General features: G+C 35.9%; 1 protein-coding gene across 8 annotated transcripts in view; it reads right to left on the reverse strand.

The window, feature by feature from the left end:
• The window catches only part of ITSN1 (intersectin 1), a 145,788-nt gene that overhangs the window by 63,642 nt on the left and 60,244 nt on the right, over positions 1–21,902 (reverse strand). For 7 of the 8 annotated variants that reach the window (XM_054189257.1, XM_054189255.1, XM_054189254.1 and 4 more), the window contains 6 exons: positions 21,415–21,564; positions 21,091–21,231; positions 14,159–14,246; positions 13,847–13,986; positions 9,205–9,285; positions 4,239–4,360 (listed from right to left, as the gene is read on the reverse strand). In XM_054189257.1, coding sequence (XP_054045232.1) covers positions 4,239–4,360; positions 9,205–9,285; positions 13,847–13,986; positions 14,159–14,246; positions 21,091–21,231; positions 21,415–21,564 — 722 coding nt within the window. The remainder of the gene's footprint in view (positions 1–4,238; positions 4,361–9,204; positions 9,286–13,846; positions 13,987–14,158; positions 14,247–21,090; positions 21,232–21,414; positions 21,565–21,902) is intronic. The other variant, XM_054189256.1, reaches the window with a different exon arrangement.

Consider the following 21,902-nt stretch of genomic DNA (forward strand, 5'->3'; position numbering starts at 1 on the left):
TTTCATTTTGGTGAGTTATCAACCACTCCACAGCATTTTCTTACACAATGACTCCTAGAGGGCAAAGGATAAATACTCAGAAAGATTTGCTATGACTCCATATATATTCATAAAGGAAGAGCTGTAACACTCAGACAAGTGAGAGAACATTGTTTCATGTAACCTACTACTAAGCGCAGGCCTTCATTACCTTGAGTTGCTTTGTCTTTGCATTTAAAAAAAACTACCTTTAATTTTTTATTTTAACTCGCATATCATTTCTGTACCTTTACAGTATGATTCCACAGTACTCTTAAAGAGGTATAGAGCAATGTGAGCACACAGAAATGATAAACTAGTTATGTTTTGGAGCTGAACATAAGATAGGAAAAAACACTGAACACTACTTTTTTTTTGTAACAGTTCTTCAGGGATTCGTAAATGCTAAACTTCACCTTCTTTATTGAGGCTGTGATCTCTTCTCCTCTACAATGACATAAAAATATTTAGCTATGTTTTTCTAATTTTTGTATGAAACTTTGCACAGCTATCTTAGAACTGTCTCTTAGTCTGCTCGCAATGCTCTGAAAATGATAAGCTTGATTACATTCAGTACTTTACTCTTTCAGTCACACCTCTTCAGTTCAACAACACCTAGGTCTCAACTCAGGGATTCAGCAATATTTGTGTATTCTTTTTTCATAGTTTTCCATGAGATTCATAAATCCTATGCGGCTGTTTTAAGTGAGGAACCATATGAAGAAATGAGGAAGACAAGAGAAAAAAAAGTCTCCCTTGGCTGAAGAAACAAAACTCCTTGGCATCCAAGAACCCAGACATAAGCCCTTTGGTTCCATGTAACTGTAAGGCTGCTTTTCAAAATCTCTTCCCAAGCAGTCTAATTCAAGCAATCTGAGTATCCCATTATATCAGCATTGCCAGTTACCATTTTCATTTGCCCCACAATTCCTTCTATTTAATTAAGGCCTGTAGATACCAGCTACAGCTATCACCAGACATTTTCAATAATGAATTCTTCCCATAAAGTTTTCCCTGAAACACAATAAGCGGCAAATGATACACTTCAATTTTTATCTGCTCAGCACTGACTTCAGCTCTAAAATGCAGGAAGAAGTCAGGAATACCGATCAAATTGGTTCTGTTATTTTCTCAAATCCACAAACGTCCTTAGGTAAGACTCAAAATAGCCAAATCAGGAAAAAAAAAAAGAAACAAAAAAACAGTAATCAGAAAATACAGCAACCCTCATCCTCCTGTTGAGGGGCAAGAAGTAAAAATATCTGCAAGCTTCACACAGCACTCTTACAGAACCATTCAGAAGATTTCACATTCCCAACTGTGAAAGCTAACAAATCCTTCCCCTCTGACAGAGGACAAGACAACAGAAGAAAAGAATAAATATTCTCTGCCAGTAAAAATTTGCACCAGTAAAGATAACTCTAAAGGGCTACAACAGATGCACAGTGCACTTTATTTTGTTCTATACTTCCTTCATAGTAACAAAATTAGCAACAAACACACAACAACAAGCTCGTCATCAGAGACTTGGCCTACTCTATAGGGTATATTTTGTCCAAGGACAACATGAATTCCTGGAGAAAACGGAAAAAAAGATAAAATAATTCCTTCAGGGTAAACATCCACTTTCCAAACAGTAGGTTGGCACCAGAGGGCAAAAATCTTATCTCCATCAATATAAGTTTTAAGTTGACAAGAATATTTTCTGAAAGATGTCAAGGTACCCAATATCTGTTTAAGATGGCAGCTACTAACTTACAAGCTCAAAAAAAAATATCTTTGGTTCTCAATAAAATTGCTGATCCCATTTCAACATTCCACATCAGTATACCATGAGTAGAGGTTAAGACACCAGCGTGAAGCATATCACTTCCTCCTCTGTGAAATACTGCTACAGTTTTCTACCTTTGATGTTAAGTCATCTAACAAGTTAATAAATGCACTGTTCTGTCAACCTCCTATTTTCATCACTGAATTTGTCCTTATGTTCATTTGCAAAGTATTCAGAGCCAATTACTCAGCAGTTTTGTTGCAACACTGAAGCTGCACCACATACGGATACAGAGCTCAATTTTCTTTTGACCTGAGTGGTGTCTTACCTGGTGAGTTTAGTCAGATGGGCTTTACATAGAAACATAATTAAAAACTCAATTTCCTAATAGAGTGATTAAGTCTTCCAGTACTTGTAAACCAAGTTTGCTCTAACTGCTGGACTGAAAAGAGGAGACACAAATGTATCTTGGGGGATGGGTGGATGTGGGGTATGTGTAATTTCTTTTTGCCTTCCATAGGAGCTGCAAGATTTTTTTCTTTGATTGTTATGGAAGCTAATATCACAAGTTGAAGACAAGGAAGGGAATAAGAACAGACGGAGAAGCTAAAGAAACACAAGTCTAGGTGTGAGCACCACAGCTTGGAGGTAGGAACAGAAAACTTGACATTCTACTCTTTTCCTTACTTCAAGACTCCTGATGTGTTAATTATTGTGGAATATGACCTCTAATCTCGGATTTACCTATACCTGCTTTTACTCTTTTGATTTCCCTTTTTCTCTCACGAACTGCATTATACCACTCAGGCAGGTCTTACCCCAAACATCAAGAATAAGCTCTATTCATTTTACTCAAATGTAGGGTTCCCCCCCCACCAAACTGTACATTACTCCCACAATCATGCAAGTCTGCATGGAATTAGTCTTAAAATAATTAAGATTAAATATCCGTCAGAGGTCTTCAAAAAGACCCCTATCATCCCCAAATATGTATGTCTGTATCTTTATTTGCTCAGTTAAGTTACATGCACAATTCAGTGCATAATTACCAACTAAAAATTGTTAAGATGGTTCTGAGTATAAAGTGATTGTGGTTATATCCATTAAGCCAAAGGTTAAAGTGCACATAATCATGTTCTTAGTTTATTCTTTCTTGCCTTGCTTTCACTAGAGCTATGAAAAGGCAGCATACTTCGTAACCATTAAGGCGTAGTATCCAGGTTATGAGTATTAATCATTTACCTTAATCATTCTGCTGTCTGTTGGAAATCAGTAAGACTGGCAGACTGCTTTCATTATCAGGTATACCAATTATGATTATTTATAAGTTTGAATGTTTGGGCAGCATTATCAATAACGTCTGAATGCTGAACTAGCATGAAAAGTCAGACGTGAAGTTTTCCATGGCAGAAGTTTTTCTTTTTTAAATCTGTTTTTTAAATTTCTGTTTTTCTGGCAGGAAGGAGAGTACTTTATTTAATATTCTGAAATAGAATATTTTTAGTGTTCCTACACTTGCAGTACTTCAGCTGGAAAGCTTCTTGTTTTCCAGGAATTTAATTTTTCGTGATCAAAAGCTGTTTTCTTAGAAAGTTTGTTATTTCTGAAGTTGATCTTTAAGGTCTTTAAAGACGTAGGGTTTATGTAAATGATGGAAGAATTATCTAAACTTAATTGCTTTCTATGTATAAGATTTCTGTTTGAAGATATGGTTTTCACTGAGATCTTGTTTTAGTTTTGCCTGAAAAGTGAAAATTAACTTAACTACTTTGTCAAGTAGTAACACAGGCTATCAATTCACTTTAGGTCACAGTCCACATAATGCTATAACCAATAATTTAAGACCTATTGCTTTCAGGCCTTTGTTTTCATCTCTTGACCAACATTTGTTAACATTAAGAGTATAAAAAACCCACAATTGCTAAAAATTAAATCAAACAGCTACTGATAAATGATGTCAGAATAGAATTGGTGACTGCCCTACATGCCCTTCATTTTACATAAACATATTATAAGTACATGTAGAAAATATTTCCAAGCGTGTAGCAGAAAAACATTAGCTCTATTTTATGTTAGTGTGAAGACAGAGCTAGTTACTACACTGTTCAAGAACCTCTCTGGGCGCAGAAGTACACTACACGTTTAAGTAACACTGCTGAAATCTGTACGTGTCACTGACAGTTAAAAGAGTCACAAACAGATGTAGAAGCTGATGTCCACAGCACACTTCTCATTCAAGGATAAATCAAGAGATTCCCCAAGTTTTAAAATAGATCGTCTGCACTGAAATTAAACTTGGGTCTAGGTCTTGGGTATTCTTGACATTTAGCAATATATTATTGAGAACAGATCATGCTCCTGGGAGTGCAAAGTTCATTTCACTTGTTTGCAAAGTGCTTTGCACCCTAACACCTCTACCAAAAAGGCTTAAATTAGAGAAGTTTGCTACCTTTGAGCTTCTTTTTGCTTTTCCAGTTCTGTCTTTCTTTCTTGTTCCTTCTGTTTCAGCCTCTCAGCTTCCAAGTTCTTTTGCTTCTGTAGCTGCTGTTTGTTATGTATTTCTCTCAGCTCCTAGAGAAAAAAGTAAAATACATGTAAACATATACTATGTGAATCATAACTAATGGCCCCACATATTTCATTGTGAAGTAACAAAACTTGCAAATGGTTGGATATTTCTCTTCAAATTTACAGTATTGCCAAATGCATTGGCAGACTTCAACGTCTATAAACCATTTACTGTTTTCCTATTTTTGTCCCTATAACCTGACATGTTAAAGGGTTAAGAAACAAGAAAGCCTTTTTTAAAATGGAAGCCTAAAAAGTTGTCAGAAGTTCGACAAAGCTTCATCTGAAAAGTCACTTATGTTTGTGTTTGCCAGTTTGTTGAATTCATTTATTAAATTCCATACAAAAATCTGCCTTCTGAACTGCTCATAATAGCAACTGTTTCAGTTAATCAGTTTTATTTTTAAATTAATGGTAATTTACTAAAGAATCTTCATGATTGTTCTATACCCAGGAGGTTTGATTCCCTAAGCAATATCTTTGGGATGAATCATGGCACAGAGAGTATTCACCCATATAGAAGTCAGTTTTCCTCTAATTAACTGGAAAGACATTGCCTGAAACGCTTAGAATATAAGCAATAATAAAAACATCATCTTTTCTTCAAGATTTGTTTTCTACATTAAGACCTATTAACACAAATACAAATTTTATCCTGAATCTCTTCGCATAACCTAGAATTTTGTGCTAAAACTCCTCAGTATTACAAGGAAAAAAAAGGATCACTTTACCTATGACAACTGAAATTTTTCATTGAAAATAGTTCACTTTAAAACCTTGATGTTTTAATGAAAATACAGTACAGAAAAATATGCAGAAAAAGTTTGTAGCAGTAAATTGTTTCTAAATCTGTATCTTACTAATGTCTACTTTTATTGAAATATAACTTAAATCATGCAAGTTTGTTCAGTTCCTGTATCCTTAAAAGCTTTATCTTATTTAGGGATTGAAACAATTAATCCTGAAAGTATTTGGATAGTTTTTCAGAAATTCACATTCTACAAATTAGCCAAACAGAGACTTCATGTCACTGTCCTCATGCACTGACTGAAATGTAGAAAATTGCATAAAAGAAAAAAAAAAGAAAAAACTAAATATCAATTGATTCAAAGGGCCAAAATGAGAAAAGTTTCAGTAAGTTAATTTCACAACATTATTAGTAACTTCTTAGCTATAGTTTCACAAAAGGTGAAAGTTAATACTTGTTTATTTACAGACTGTACTTGCACTGTATCTAAAAATTTCTAAAGTAATGCATGCGTTAGTGCTGAACGACTGCACACTGTGCAACATCAAATTTTAAGATGTCAAAATAACTGTATTATGAAGAGGAGTAGCACATGACCTTTGCAAGGTATGAAAAACACTTCTGATATATGGATGAAAGTTTAAAAAAAAGTTAAGTTGAACCTCGTGTCCTAGCTCTCAGTCTCATTCCTGATCCTCAATTTTAAACCCAAGGAAAACTGAATTCAACATCATTAAGAGATAATCAGTTCTTATACAAGTTTTAATTAAAACTCTGCTAAGGCCATGAAACTCACTGAAATACGGAGATAATTTGGGCAATACCATATTTTATGATCATCGTTATTTTCCATAGTCGCATTAAAGCTTAGTAGATAGTTAGGATCTAGAACAGATATTGCATAACATAAAATAAACTACTCTTGCAAAAAAATCACCAGAGTTATTCATGCAGGATATTGCCTTTGGGAAAATTTTTAAATCCTGAATGCCCATGGTTATAAACATTCATGCATAACCTTATTTTGGACTATGGAAAAGAGCTACTTTAAAGGAAATATACTCGCAATATTGAACATAACAGGTTTTTAGTAGTTGGCCCATAAAGAGCAATGAAACAATAAAGGGATCAGGAGACTGCAGTGAACACACAGTTGGTCAACTGCACCTGGAGCTAGAGGTGGCCTCCGACTGGACTATAAATTTCTGAAATGCTATCTGGAGTGAAAAGTCATTTGCAGTAACTCTATGTTATTAATTCAGCTTCTTTAATGTTGTCACACTTGTAGTATATTGAGGTACAAAGGATTTGACCCTTGTTTCAAATTAACTTCTCTGAGGGAATCACAGTCCTCATCTTCCCTACATGATCACCTGAACCCTTATTTGTACCAAAAAACATGTACAAGTGCAAGGACAAATATACAACCGTAAGAACATCAGCAGTAGAATGATTTACAAGCATTCATCTGAAAGGACATAGATGAGAAAGTGGCACTGTTGAAAGCAGTTTTCCACTTGGCCAACAGTATTATGAATTTTTGTAGATTGCAGAAATCCATAAATCTAAGTATCTACAAAGCCCTTGAAGCTCAAAATACTACTTCCATGAAGTATCAAATATCTTTACTAGTATACATGATTTTTAACAAGCTGCTTCTCTTTTCTGGGTAAAGAGACAGATTTCTGACTGCTATGTTTAGTCCAGCTTTAGCACAGGCTTCCGTTTAGAAATCCTTTGTTGTTCTACTTGCTCTAACTTTCCTTTACATTGATGCCCCTTCCTGGCACTTAACTTTGCATGCCAAGAAGCTCAAGATTCCGAGTCCTGGCTGACGAGAACTCCTCTAGCTATTGAGCACAGAGATCTGGGATAGTCACACCTTTCTAATAAGGCAACACTTATTGTTGCCTGTTGTTACTTGCAAAATTTTAAGCTATTTAGACAACAGTGCTTTCCAGGTTTGTTTTTTCTTCCCCTTTGCATCTTTATTCCAGACTCTGGTGTTTGAGCAGTTGAATAGAAATAACCACTAGGTAAAGAAAGAGGAACTAAAAATTACTGAAGAGTATGAAGGCTATCATAGTTAAGCAAAAAAGTCCAGTAAATCTCAAAAGCTTTAAGTGAGACAACCCAGATGCAAGTATCTGAGCTTAGTTTACTTTCTAACAAGAAATTTGTAAACTAGAAAGGATTATTCAATTCATCTACATACACAGAATCAGGAGAAATCTACCTACCAATCAGAACATTGGTATTTTCCCCCTTCAGAAAAAATTCCCGAGTTTGCAAATACAGAAAAACAAGTTACAACTTACAAGACATCTGTGCACCAATCATTATTTACTTCCACTAGGTGTCCAATTACAAAGCTAGCCCAAACTTTATATCTTAATTATAGTTTAGACATGTAAGTTTATCTCACCATTAAACATACGATATATGCCACTTTTACTGCCAAAGAGAAAACTTGGGAAGTTGTAGCTATAAGCCATGCCTCCATGTTTGTCTGAAGCAAGTAGTTTCTCATAGCATGAGTACATATAGAAGGATCACTAACTGCTGCATCACAGCAGTTAAGTGCTGCTGCCAACTCAACTAATTATTTTGTTTGCCTATTTTTGTCAGCTTATTTTGTCATTTTAACTATATGCTCAGCTAAGTTAGACTATCAAGGAACACTTTACTAATTCTTTAAGTTTTCCATAGACATTTTAACAGATTATTCCCTCCCAGCTAAGTCAATGTGCTAGGTTCAGTATTTTTTTGAAGAGATTTTTCTGTGACATACCTGTAACAATTACGAAAGTCTAACCTAGCTTATGCTCCTAGCACTGGATGCAATTTTTTTTGAGATTAAAAATGCAATATATATCCTTCTTTGCGTTAACTAGGAGGAAATAGAGATTTGATCGGTATCTCATGCAACAGATAGATGCTCTGTTGCTTTGACAAGTACCAGTGGGAGGATGGGGGAGAAAGAATCAGTATCTCCCACAGTGCTGTAGGACACCAGTTGAACAAAATTATAGTAACACTTCAACAGTCAACAGAATGAAACATTTGCCAGCTGAATATTCAGCACAGTCCTACACTCATCTTTTACAGACACAAGCAACTTAAAAGCTGTACATTTACAAATCGTATATTGTAATTCCAAAGACATAACAACGCTTTGCTTGTTTCTGATGTGCAGGACAAAGCATGTCTTACCTTAAAAGCAGAGAGAAATTGTTACCTTTCCACTTAATTCACAAACAGACTAACAAGGATAATTTTGAGATGTTACAGTAGCCACATTTAGGTACCCACATAATATTGAATATGAATTAAAATATGAGTTTCATACAGCAGAGTAATATTCACTATATACAGACAAGTCATATTGCTATGAAAACCGTAATGTTAGAATTGTTTAAGACCAAATTTTGCCTTTTGACAGAAAGACAATAGAACTTAGGGTACTTCAGGGGTTACAATTCAAGATTTCCATCAAATCTTCTCCACTTGAGACAAACCAGAGCATTTGATACCAGAGGAAAGAACCCTACAGTTCTGTGCTCACTGAGGCTTTCCCACAGCAATACTCTTCTACCCCATTCCCCAGATCCCAAAGCGCCTGCTTTGTCCTTGACAGAGGGTGTTCCTCCTTTCACCCCATATTATACCTATGGGGGATTTGATAAAGGGAATGTATTGCCATATCTCTCATACCTGGAATCACAAACGACAGTGCTATGTAGGAATACTGAACATAAAAGTGTTTTCTTTTTAAAAATTCTGAACGCCATGACCAAAATAGGCAATTAACTTAAAATCTTGAATTTTCAGATAAGCAAAAGACAAAAATAACTAACTAGTACCTTGCCCAGGTTGCAATTCAAGGCACACTCCTCATCTAAGCAGTAAGGATTAGATAAGGAATCAAATTATAAACTCTTCTCTTTGGTTACGTTTTAGTGCTAGCACCTCTTCTTAAATACTAACTTAGTTAAACACTGCACACTCATCTGTTTATGGTAAAGTGAAGCACATAACTGGAGGAAGTTCATCACTCAGATTGAGATTGTTGTGTACTGCCTGAGTATGGCATGGAGACCTTTAGAAAGGAGTCTAAGTAGTTGACGCAGCCCAGGAGAACTGCCAGGCACTGCAGCATTGCATCTTCCATTGCCACTGACTGGAAGAAAGAAATGCTCAAATGTAAACAGGCATTCATATGCAAGACTTGTCCAGTGCACACTGACTAGACAGGGACTGACAACAACTGGAACATGACACAAAATGTAAAACACTTTTAAGAACTTGGTTCTACTTCTTCACCCCTTTCTGCAGGCACTGAGAACAGCTTCTCAGCAAGACTAATGTATTTCAGAAACACTAATTAGTTGTCTTCTCCTGTGCAATAACACAGATAACGCTCTAAATACTTGATTCTTCTATGCTATATGAAATGATTACTTGGTCTTTGGAGACAAGAACCATATTAAGAATTATTATTTCTTTATTTGACGGTATGTAATGACTGACCTTTGTAACATTTAAATGTAAATTCACACTGAATGTAGAAAGAATTTGTAAAGGTAAATTATAGTAGGACTATACACATAGAAACAGGAAACCCAATATAAAGCCTTCCATTCTACAGAATTATTTTTTAAAGTAGAGAAAATAAATAAGTGCCTAGTTACATTTTACTAATATCTGTATCACTTTTAATTATTAGATTTCTAGGCTAAGATTTTTAAAGAGTAATGAAAGTTAGACTCCTTCAACCATAATTCAGGACACAAAAAAGTGGCCCAACATTCAACCTTCTTACAAACTCAGTCACTTAACTCTATGGGCCAATGTAGCACCATCCACAAGACTATTATCTTCTCTGATAAAAAGGCTCAAATCTGATTTAAAAAAAGATATCTGACCAGATGCAGGCTAAGGTACCTATTTCTCTGCTAAACAAGTACTAATGGTTTCCTGAAACCGTGTGTTTCTACCTAAAGATAGTCAATAAAGATACTTGAAACTACCCGTTTTGAAATATTAATAGCATTTTATACTCCAGAAAGTTTTTGAAAAGGAACAAATTCTATGAACACTTCCAACTCTTGAGATGTTACCTTGAAACCAAAGTAACTGAAGTACTTCGGCTCCAAAGGACTAACCAGAAGAAATTTAAATCGGTTGTTTTGGAGGGATGACAAAAGATCCAGTGGAAAAAATGTTTAATTTATCTCCCTAGTCATTCATATATGCTATTAAGACATGAAGCAAAGATGAGGTAATTTAACACTTGTTTTAAGTATTCCCTTATTGCAGAACATAAAAACTGTAATATGGAGGCAAATGCAGTGCAATCCACTGTATTCTACTATGGTGTTAACAAGCTGACCTGTAACCTAAAATATATTGTAATATCAGGTAAACCTTACGGTCTTAAAAGGCACACTAGATACTGGTTAAATTGTTCGTTTTATCTTGTACTATATGGCATATTTCTGTATCTGCTATCAATCAAGCGTAGACTATTTCAAGAGAATGAATCAGAAATGGAGTTTTGCAAAATTTAAGAATGTATTCACATAGGCGATTAATGCAACCAGTGTTCATAGCCAATATGGAATAAGTCTCAACAATGATGACAAAAGGTTATAATTTAATGTTGCTGTCAACTTTGCTATCTCTCAAGCATTTAATCAAAACTAGTTTGGCATATTCTTTGTACTCAGAGAGCAGTAGCTTACATATTTACCATTTTGCTTCTGTTTTCTATTAAATTAAGCATTTTGACTAAGTAAAGACACGTATTACTCCCTCTCCTTGTAGGAAATAAGTGCAAAATGGTGTAAGATGGTATATACCTACAGAGTATTTAGAGACGTGTTTGGCGTTTGTTTGTTTGTTTTTTTTCCTGGGAGTTCACAAACAGTACCACATCCCTCTGCTTCTCCTCCAGGAGCTAGTTTTATTACAGAAGGCAAAGCAAGCACGAGTGCCACTCTATCACTTGTCAGAGAACAAAAGCTACACAAGACAGTGCCAACTACGGTGCTGCTGTCCAAACAGTCTCCCCATCAAATGTGCCTCTCTCAGTTAGTATACTGAAGCACAAAGTAAGAGCAGATCATCATAAAGAAGTGTATCAGTTTTAAACCTACAAGAAAATTTAGAAACAGCCTTGATCAAAAATGAAGCTTTAAATTTATTTATTTAATAAGAATACCTTTTAAAAATAAACATTTCTGTATTTCCCACCTTTACATATTAGTTTACAAGATAAGAAGCCTTTATTATATTTAGAGCTCAGATGTGGCAGGATTTTTGATACATTATTTGAAAAGGTTTACACTTAAATGTGAGCGTTATACAGCTGACTGATAATTATACAAATTGCAAGATATTGTAGCACCAAATGAGCCTGCTCTATTTATGCACCCAGTTACTAATAAGTAAACAAAAAATTCTTCTGTTAATTGGTGAATCTATTAATTTGGCAATTATTTATAAGCCATTTTCTACCTATTTCAAACGTAACAGTGATCTTTACAGTGGCATTTCCTAAAGTTTGTCACAAATTTTTGATTGAATAGGTAAAAGTATCTGAGAATTATGCAAGTTCATAGACTACTTTGTTTTGAGCAATATTACCTAAGAGACAGGTGTGCTCTGCCTTGGTTTAAGAACAGAACTTCCACTTCACATAAACTCCAATAAAACCATGAGTCTTAAGAAAGCTTTCACTAGCTTTGTGCATAAAGTCTCATATGCAAGGCATTCTGAGAACGCTCTCCACAACAACAGCCGCCATTAAATCACTGCTGCACACGAGCATCTCTTAAGTGATTTCTCTGTCACTGTATTACAACCAGTCTGAGCTCAGTCCACGAAAAGGTATATATGCCTTTGTAAATAATTAGATCTAGTAATAAAATCATCCACCCCCTCCCCAAATACATCTTGCACATCTAGTGAAACTACAAAAGGGAGAAGATATAACTCTCTCTGAATTAAGCTCCCATCTCTCAGTTTCAATAGTATAACAGCCCCTCTTAAACTCATCTCTTCCAAGAAAGCAAAGAAAGCTGCTGCGAGGCAAAAATACCAACATACAGCACCAAAAAGTGGTCTTCCTATAAAGCACTGCTTCTACACATTATGAAATGCAGAACACAGTATCTTCCAGCCAGAGGAAGCTTGCTGAAGTCTTCCCAAAGAACTGTCTACATTTTTAAATAATTTTCAGCGTTTAAAATAACTCTAAATACTAGATCTGAACACAAAAAAAAAATCAATTTTCCCATTAAATTGCAAAATAGTTTACCATTAGTCAAGGTATTTTTGGACAGATGGAAGACATTCTGATAAATCAATGTCTTTGTTTAATATGCATCTTCAATTTTTAATTATCATTAGCTTGTTAAGTCGAGCCCTTCAATATTTAAAATATTGAATTTTGTTTGGTTTTTTTTGTTTCGGGTTTTTTTTTTTTTTAGCTACTGTCACAATACTAAGATTATTCACCCCTCTGCTCATGTATAAACTGTTTAGATCGTTTATAATCAAACTGAATGCTGACAATTTTAGAATTAATATCCTTTGGTCATACTTATCTGCAAAACACTTCAAATGGACTCAATTTAAAAAAAAATCACCCCAAAATCACAGTATGTTAAGATCTGTCCAAAAAGCATATATAAAAAAAATGTGAGGAAAGCATTCTGTTTTCTCTTAAAATAAATTGCATGCATTTTGACTTTTGTCTCTTACAAGTCTGCAGAGATTCTCCTTGCCTTTCTGTCTCCCTGCCTAACATCGTGAAAGTCACCTTTGAATTGGAATTGAAACAGGGAGTGGTATGGTATACAGCTTTTAATTTCAAACTTCAACTTCAAACACGCCTTCCATCCTAAAGCATGTGACATAATCATAGCTGATCTAATTTCAAAACAGAAACATTACTATATCTATCATAGTGCTTTTCCTTCTAAATACTTGTAGCACAATTTATTAGACCTTGCAGGAAATTGAGTGTTTTTCTAGTCAGCTTTCAGGAGAAACCATCAGTTGAATTAGCAGATAAACTACTTTAACATAAGAATATTTTATGAAAAGATTAAAAAATGAATGCTATTCATAATAAAAGACTGATCTATAACTTCTCTCTGAAGAGCACCTCCTCTACTGATTTCTACAATTTCTGGCATTGTCTTGTGCAGAAATAAACAAAAATCACACAGTTTTAACAAAAGACTGATCAATAAAGCATGAAACCACAAACAACGGACAACTACATTCAGGAACAAGTATAAGCTTACGAACAGCAGATAAAAATTCTGCATGTCAGAAGAAAATCAAGTCTCTTTAATAAAGATTTCAATTTGAAGTACTGATTCCAGCAGATTTGTTGACGTATTGCAGTCTTGTACCACTTTGATGCAAAAGGACAGAAACTGGCAATTTCATATTTACAATCATGGATCTGGAATCAGAGCTCAAATTTATTCTTAAATAGATTCTGCAGACTAAGTTGATTCAAACTCCAAGTTTGGATGTTAAGTAGTATTTTCTTTAAAAAAAACAAATAACAAAAAAACCCCACAACCCAAAACCCTCAAAAAGATAGTTGAGAGCATTCCCCAAACTGACATTTTAAATCAATCATTCTAGTTCAATATTTTTTCCATAAACAAGTTAGAAAATAATTAACATTTAGAAGAAAGGGTTAAAAAGTCTAGGATTACCTTCAGTTGATTATTGAAAATATCGATTTCCTGAAGTTTAGATCTGGTTTCTTTTTCTACTTCATCTAGCTGGTCTCGAAGCTGTTGACGTGCTAGTTCCTTGGCTTCTAAGGCTCTTTTGATAGTAAGAAGAGAATCTCCTGTTTTTAAACATATTGTCAAATAAGTATTTTCTTACACAGAGAATTTTAGGTCATAGGAAGCAACATTTTTCAACATGCATCTGCCAACACATAAAAAGAGATTACAGAGTACACTGTGCAATGCAGCATCATGTCTTATACAAACTTAGACATGTACAGAAAGACTTACTGTGCAAACTGTTCTGTTGAACTTGCTTTAGCTGATCATTAAGCAATTGCTTTTCTGGAATCAACCTTCCAAGCATCTGCTGAGATTCCTGTATAGAGGATAATAAGAAGAGAGAAAACAAGAGAAACAGGCAAAAAGAGATGAGTGAGGGATGACTTCAGCCGTAAGATCTCTTATTTTTATTTCCTCTGAAATGATTCTTTACTTTTTCTCTCACTAAATTATATATTATTGCTATTATCCAAGCACTATCTGCGTGGTACTACCACTCAGATATATTTCTCTAACAATACAAAAAAAGTAAGCATATCAAATTTAACCGTATTACTTGAGAAGTGATTCTCATTGAGTACGTAACTTGGCTTGATATTACTTGAAATTCAGGGGAAATAGACAACGATAGATTCCAGTAAATGTTTGAACAAGCACTTACAAACCATTTCATTCTTATTTTAATAAATGAATATTAACTTTGATCAGGAATAGAAAGGCAAATATTTACAGTTTATTTAAAGAAGAGAAAATAAAGTCTTTCACTTTGAAGGAATGTATTATGGCCTAAAGCTATGCAACACAAGCTCTGTTAAATGAGAATACTTGAGTCCCAGATCTCTCAATTTAGCTCTCTTGAAAGAGGATTATGATCTCTCTCAATTTCAAGACATGGTCATAAGATTGTACACTGTTACATAACAGGAGACCTTGCACATGAGAAATTCCTTCTTCAGAGGAATGTTCTTGCTCCTTCTGAAGGATGAAGTGCTAATTCATATACCTTTCAGAAGCCTTGACCTCCAACTTCAAGTTGTCAAAATGTATTATAGAAGCATGAGGTGAAACAGCTTACTTATAAAAGCTGCTTGGCTGTCAACATCCCATCTTTCAGACAAACTAAGTAATTTATTTCAGCAGTTGTCTTGAATTGCAGGCTTTTGAGGAATCAACCATCTGACAATTTCAATTTGCCATTTAAGATTACAAATTACATAACACAATCCTAAGAATAAATGTCACCTAATTGCTTAATACTAGAATGAGTCCCATTAAAAGTTTTTAGTTTTTGTTACAAGAACACGAGGTTGACCATGCTGACATGACTTGGAGGTTGTCCCACTTTACTCATGGCAGGCTTTGATTAGGCATCTGCAGTGTACAGCTCAGATTTTATGATTATGTACTGACTGAATACTACTGTAATCTCTTTATGTTCCAGAAAACATACTTAGATAGCACAGCAGAGTCAAGGATAAATTCACAAAGTATCAAAATTAAGACAAACTATGCATCTGACTATTAGGAGTTACATGTGTCCCCCACTGTTCAGCTGCGCTGCCTATAGCATCAGCAGATCTTTTTCATCCCTTCAAGAATATTATGAAGGCCAGATATTCCTATTATGGCACTATTATTCCCTACCTAGAACCAAATGACAAACAGCAATATACAATGGACCATTTTCTAAATCGTCTCCCTAAGAGGGCCTGCCTCCTTTCCAACAACCACCATTACCATGTTCTTAAACTACAGGCAAAACACTGTCATTTGTGTTCACACTTTCCCTTCCACCACACCCTCTCACCCAAATACCTGCATGCCCCATGCCATAGTTTGTGATGAAAAATGTGAACACAGTATTATTAAATTAGTATGCCACACAGGCACCGTGGAAATCACAGAATCACAGAATGGTAGGGCTGGAAGGGACCTCTGGAGATCATCTAGTCCAACTCCCCTGCCAGAGCAGGGTCACCTAGAGCAGGTTGCACAGGAACGTGTCCAGGCGGGTTTTGAATGTCTCCAGAGATGGAGACTCCACCAACTCTCTGGGCAGCCTGTGCCAGTGCTCTGGCACCCTCAAAGAAAAGAGGTTCCTCCTCATGTTTAGGTGGAACTTCCTACGCTCAAGTTTGTGCCCATTACCTCTTGTCCTGTCCCCCAGGCACCACTGAGAAGAGCCTGGCCCCATCCTCCTGACGCCCACCCTTTAAGTATTTATAAGTGTTGATAAGGTCCCCCCTCAGTTGTCTTTTTTCCAGACTGAAGAGACCCAAATCCCTCAGCCTTTCTTCATAAGAGAGGTGTTCAAGACCCCTAATCATCTTGGTAGCCCTTTGCTGCACCCTCTCCAGCAGTTCCCTGTCCCTCTTGAACCGGGGAGCCCAGAAGTGGAGACAGTACTCCAGGTGCAGCCTCACCAAGGCAGAGTAGAGGGGGAGGATGACCTCCCTCGACCTGCTGGCCACACTCTTCTTGATGCAGCCCAGGATGCCATTGGCCTTCTTGGCCACGAGGGCACATTGCTGGCTCATGGTCATCCTGTTGTCCACCAGGACTCCCGGGTCTCTTTCAGCTGAGCTGCCCTCCAGCAGGTCAGCCCCCAACCTGTACTGGTGCAGGGGGTTATTCCTCCCCAGGTGCAGCACCCTACACTTGCCCTTGTTGAATTTCATAAGGTTCCTCTTTGCCCAGATCTCCAACCTGTCCAGGTCTCTCTGTAAGGCGGCACAGCCTTCCGGTGTGTCAGCCACCCCTCCCAGCTTTGTGTCATCACACAAATGAAGTTTTCAAGTAGCATAATCCAAGAAAGGTGGCATCTAGTAGACTATATGTATTGGTGGACAAACCTCAAGAGAAAAAGGAAATGAAACGGTCTTTCAAGACACAAGGATATCAAAATTTTATCATTCCAATTCAAGAACCATTGAGATAAGCCAAATAGCAGAATGGATGTCAAAATGAAACAGGATTTACAGAAAAATTATCATTCTTCAAGCACAAAAAGTAACAGGGGCCAATATTTCAGGGCGGAATGTAATCCTAACCTTAGTTGTTAATTTTTAAAGGCCAGAATACTTCTAAACTCTGGACTACTCAAACTATTCTGTGTATTAAGATTGGAGAGTATTTAAGGAAGAGAATGCCAAGGGATCACAAGGCTCACAAATTCTGTTTCCTGAAATCACAGACAACCACGTAATAAGCATCTATTCCAACAGCATCCACAACATGCTTTTCTACATCCTTTAGTTGTACTGAAGAAACAGATGAAAGAAACTAATGGCATCGCCAACACTGAAGTTTCATGCAACAAGAAATTTAGAAGAATTCAATAACGTCCCGTATAGCAGCAGAAGGCAAACAAAGCAATCAAAACCCAGTTCCTGTCAATCTGATGAGTGAAAGTTCTCTTCTGATCCTACACCCTGAGCAAGAGAGTGTATGAGAAACTGAGATACCACTATACATCTTACGTCTCTGCCACATACTCTGCTTCCAGTGCTTCAGAGGAAAGCCAAATTACTTGGGAGCCCAAGCGTTCATCAAGGAGGCAAAGAATCCCTGAAGGTAACCAGCAGAAGCCCTGTAGACAGTATAAACATAACTCAAACACATACAGTTAGGGTGTTTGGAAGGTGGAATCCTTCTGAACATCTCTGGAAATAACCACTCTACCAGGTATCAGAGATTCATATAACTAACTAGCACAAATTTTCATCACCTAGGATTGTTACACAGTTTCTTCCATGAGTTTCGTCAAACTCCATCCTGAAACTAATTAATAGGTTGAAGAATAATTACTCCTTTGAATTAACTCATCATTCTGTAGCAAGTGTCAGGTGTATTAAACTAAAATAATTCCAAGTGAAGATATACCACCCTACAAAGATAACTGACAATATTGACTTTTTAATCTATTCGAGAGTTTAGAGGATCAAAATCTCCTTTTTAAAAAGTCGCTTACTGTTTTTAGTCTTTCCTCTACAAATTAGACAATAAAATTTACAGGATATTTGAGAAACTAATCTTTTTTTTTTTTTAGGAAAAAGCTATCCACTCTTTTAGGTTCTCCCCAGATAAAATTTGGCCTTTTTTACAAAATAGTGACACTTCTGTCTGGGATCACAATCATGCTAAACCACTCAAGTGACACTAACTGAAATATTAATGGTTGAGATGAATGATCACCTGAGAGAAGATAATATCACAAAGCTACAGCTATTGCTGTCAACTTAAAAAAAAAAAAAAAAAAAAAAAAAAAACAAACACAAAACACCTCAAAACCAGAAATCCAACAAAACAACCGCCAGGAAAGGCAAGCATGACTTTCATTACAGAAGTGCTCTTACAGTCATTGTGAAGGAAGCAATTTAGAAAGTGAATAGGCATTAACTAATCTGCTGGACACATACCATCTAGCACCAATTACAATGACCATATACAGTTAAAAAACATTAGATATAGTAGTAATTCCAAAATGAGTAAAACGTAGACAACTGTGCCAAATTCATTGTACTTCGCCAGATGTTTCAATAAAGACAAAAAAAAAGGCAATCTGCTTTTCAGCCATTGTGACTGGCTAATAAGCAGCACAAACTGAAAGTTAGGAAGGTAAAGAATCCCTCTGCCCTCCTTAACTTTTTCTTTCATGGTGACGTAGTTAAAAATCGCTGCATAAAAACTGTAGGTAAGGAAAAAGCACATCTACGATCAGCCAAGGATATGATTAAAAATTCAAAAAATTGTTAATGAGTCTAGAGAGAACACTGCCCCTTGTTTATTTAGTACTTTTTAAAAAGATACTTAATTTGTTTCCCAGTAGTGTTGATTTCACTTTTTTTTTTTCTCTTCCCTCTGAACCTTCCATTTACTATACCCAGCTGTGGAAGCTCATTCCAAGTTCTTGATAATAATGATATTTTCTCACTTTTTTTTTTTTTTTTTTTTTTTTTTTTTACAATGTCTCTGTCCTGGTTTCAGTTGGGATAGTTAGTTTTCTTTCTAGTAGCTGCCGTGTTTTGGATTTAGTATGAGAATAATGTTGATAACACATACTGTTTTAGCTCTTGCTAAGTAATCTTTACATTCATCAAGGACTTTTTCAGCTTCCCATAGAAGCTGAGAGGGAGCATAGGCAGGACAAGCTGGCCAAAGGAATATTCCATACCATAGACGTCATGCTCAGTACATAAATGGGGGTTGGCCAGGGGACAGGAATCTGCGATCAGTGCTTGGGATGGGCTGGGCAACCAATCATAGGGTGGTGAGAGCGACTTGTGTGGTATCGCTTTATTTTGGACATTCTTTTATCATTATTATTATTATTCGTTTCCTCTTCTGTTACTGTTGTATTAAACTGTCTTTATCTCAATGCATGAGGTTTTTTCCCCCCCTCCTTTTCTCCCTACCCTACTCGAGGCGGGCAGGAAGGGAATGAATGAGGGGCTGTGCGGTCCTAGTTGCTGACTGAGGTTAAACAATAACAGTCTGTTATAATGGGACACCATCCCAACACATTGGTCTTTACTATAAAATAAACGACTTACAGCTTTTTACTGTAACATATCATTTTTTTCTTCTTAATTTCTTACATTATGACAAAAGCAAAGAGCTACTTCATCTTTTCTGACTACAGAGGCTAACTGAGCAAAAGTTACCAAGTTAACAGAAATGACACATGAAAGCAGGATATGGATTCAGTTCAATTTATTGAAATATCAATGGCTATGAAGCTGCTTAGCTTCTTCTGAACTGAGTTACAGTACCTTAGACCATTTCTATGGAAAGATTTTGGAACAGAAGGGCTAGAGGGAAATTCAGGTGGTTATTGCTTTTATATGGAGATTGGCTGTGCACATAAGATCAGTAGTCTTTAACTTATTCAGGTAAATGGGGGCTTTTCCATGCATTTGATCAAGCATAGTCAGTTTTTTGTCTCTTTGAGCCAGTACTACTACGTGTAACTTAATTTCCTACACTTGATTTGATGCCGCTTGACCTTTTCAAGTCAATTTTCAGTCACCAATACAGGAGCATTTCGTTAGAGATAGAAGAATGATTTCAAGCCTAACCATGGTAGTTGTTTACCTCACAAATATCCCTTAACAGCATTTCTTTTTTGCTATTGGTTGCATCAAATGGACACAAACACTGCAAAAGAATATGATCCCTAAATTATATTCTTTATAACAAGCTGCTGCCAAAAGAAAGATGTCTTGTGAAAGGCATAATGATGTACACAAAACTTCAAAAGAAATGCAAGATGTTTTCAGAAAGAAAAAAATAAAGTGTGAAAAAATACTCAAACATAAAACAAAAAACCTGAGCTTTCAAATTCTGGTTTTGTTCAAATGAATGTACTATATTAATTATGCTTAGAAAGTTGAAATGGAACAGTAGGATTAGGTTTTAAGATAGGTTTTACACCTAAGCCCTCATAACATAAGTCTGAAATTCTCTTTGTAGTGCTGGAAAAGCACTTAGAGCCCCCATTACTGGCCAAGAATTAATTTCAAGCAATATAAAATATTTAATAAAGAGAAAAATACCTAAATCAAATACTACAACTCATCTAGGAGCCTTTACAAATTGACAAGAACATTCTTTCACTAAAAGCAGACATCAACTCAATTCCATCTTTAATTTGACAAAGGATTTTAGATAGAGAAGTAGGAAAGACGAATGCCAGGGTTAGACCAAGAACTAACAGGCTTAACTCATAACTTCAATTTTGAAAGGTCATTATTTTATAATTACAAAAAAAAAAAATCATCATCACAAAGCCACTTCAAAGCCAACTCTTTCTTTCAGCACACACAGCAATCACCACCAACAAAAACAGATGCCACAAAATTTCATTCTCCTCATCCTCCCAAACCCTTTAACACCTTCAGCCAAACAATTTATTTACTGCTCCCCACAACAGGATTCCATGAGGATGAAACGATAATCACAGACACACCTTCAAGTGTAGGAAGCAATCCCTAGACATGTCTGAAGAACATTCATTTAAAAGAATGACGAATTATCTGAAACGATTCCTTATGCGCAAGGAACAACACATCTTATATTGTGGCAAATTTGCTTGGGATATTGATGCAGTTGAGGAGGTCAAAATGCAAGCCTAAGAACAAAATTAGAGAACATTTTCTCACCTGTAGCTGCTGTTGCAAATGGGTGATTTCTGCAATTCTCAGTTCTCTAGATTTATTTGTACTTTCAATTTCTTGTCTTTGGGTAGACAGCCGACATCTGATATCCTGAAGCTTTCCCTCCAACTGATTTTTTTTATCATTCTTTAGGGAAAAAAAAAAAAAGAAAAATATTTCTCTTTTTTTACCAGAATGGTTTGTCATGCAAGGCAGGATCTAAACAGTACTCTTATTCCATATTTGAAAGTTGAAATTTCAGAAAATAAACATGGCCGTACCACAGTCACTTCTGTGTTTGTGTGCTTTATCTGCAACACGATTACTTACTAGAGCTTCCAGCTCAAATTCTAAGGTCTTCTTCTTTGCCTTCAGAACAACTATGTCCTCTTGTTCTTTGTTTCTTTGATTTAGTAGCTCTTGCCGACGATTACGCTCCCACTCAAGTTGCCGTTGCCTCTCAAGTTCCCGTTTTGCAGCCTGTAGCGTTAAAAAAAAAAAGATCTATTTTGAGAAACTATTCTAATCGCTAATGTTCGTATTGTAATGTGCAAATAAAACATTAATATAAATATACTGCTAAAGTGTGGACTAAATATGTGCCTCTATTTGAACACACAAATTGCTCAATTGTTTACATGCTCGCTTGAAAGCACTGCTGAAATTGGGCTTCACTGTATAGCAGATAGGTGACTAAACAGCGTATCACTCCGTTTTAATCAGTTTCCCCAAGATCCAATTTTCTTATTTAACAAGTTCTTTCATATTAAGGCTTCATGAACTCTCCAGGATAGCATCAAATCTCTTTCCAATATCCA

Source organism: Rissa tridactyla, chromosome 1 (assembly GCF_028500815.1).
Source record: "Rissa tridactyla isolate bRisTri1 chromosome 1, bRisTri1.patW.cur.20221130, whole genome shotgun sequence".
Lineage (NCBI taxonomy): Eukaryota > Metazoa > Chordata > Aves > Charadriiformes > Laridae > Rissa > Rissa tridactyla.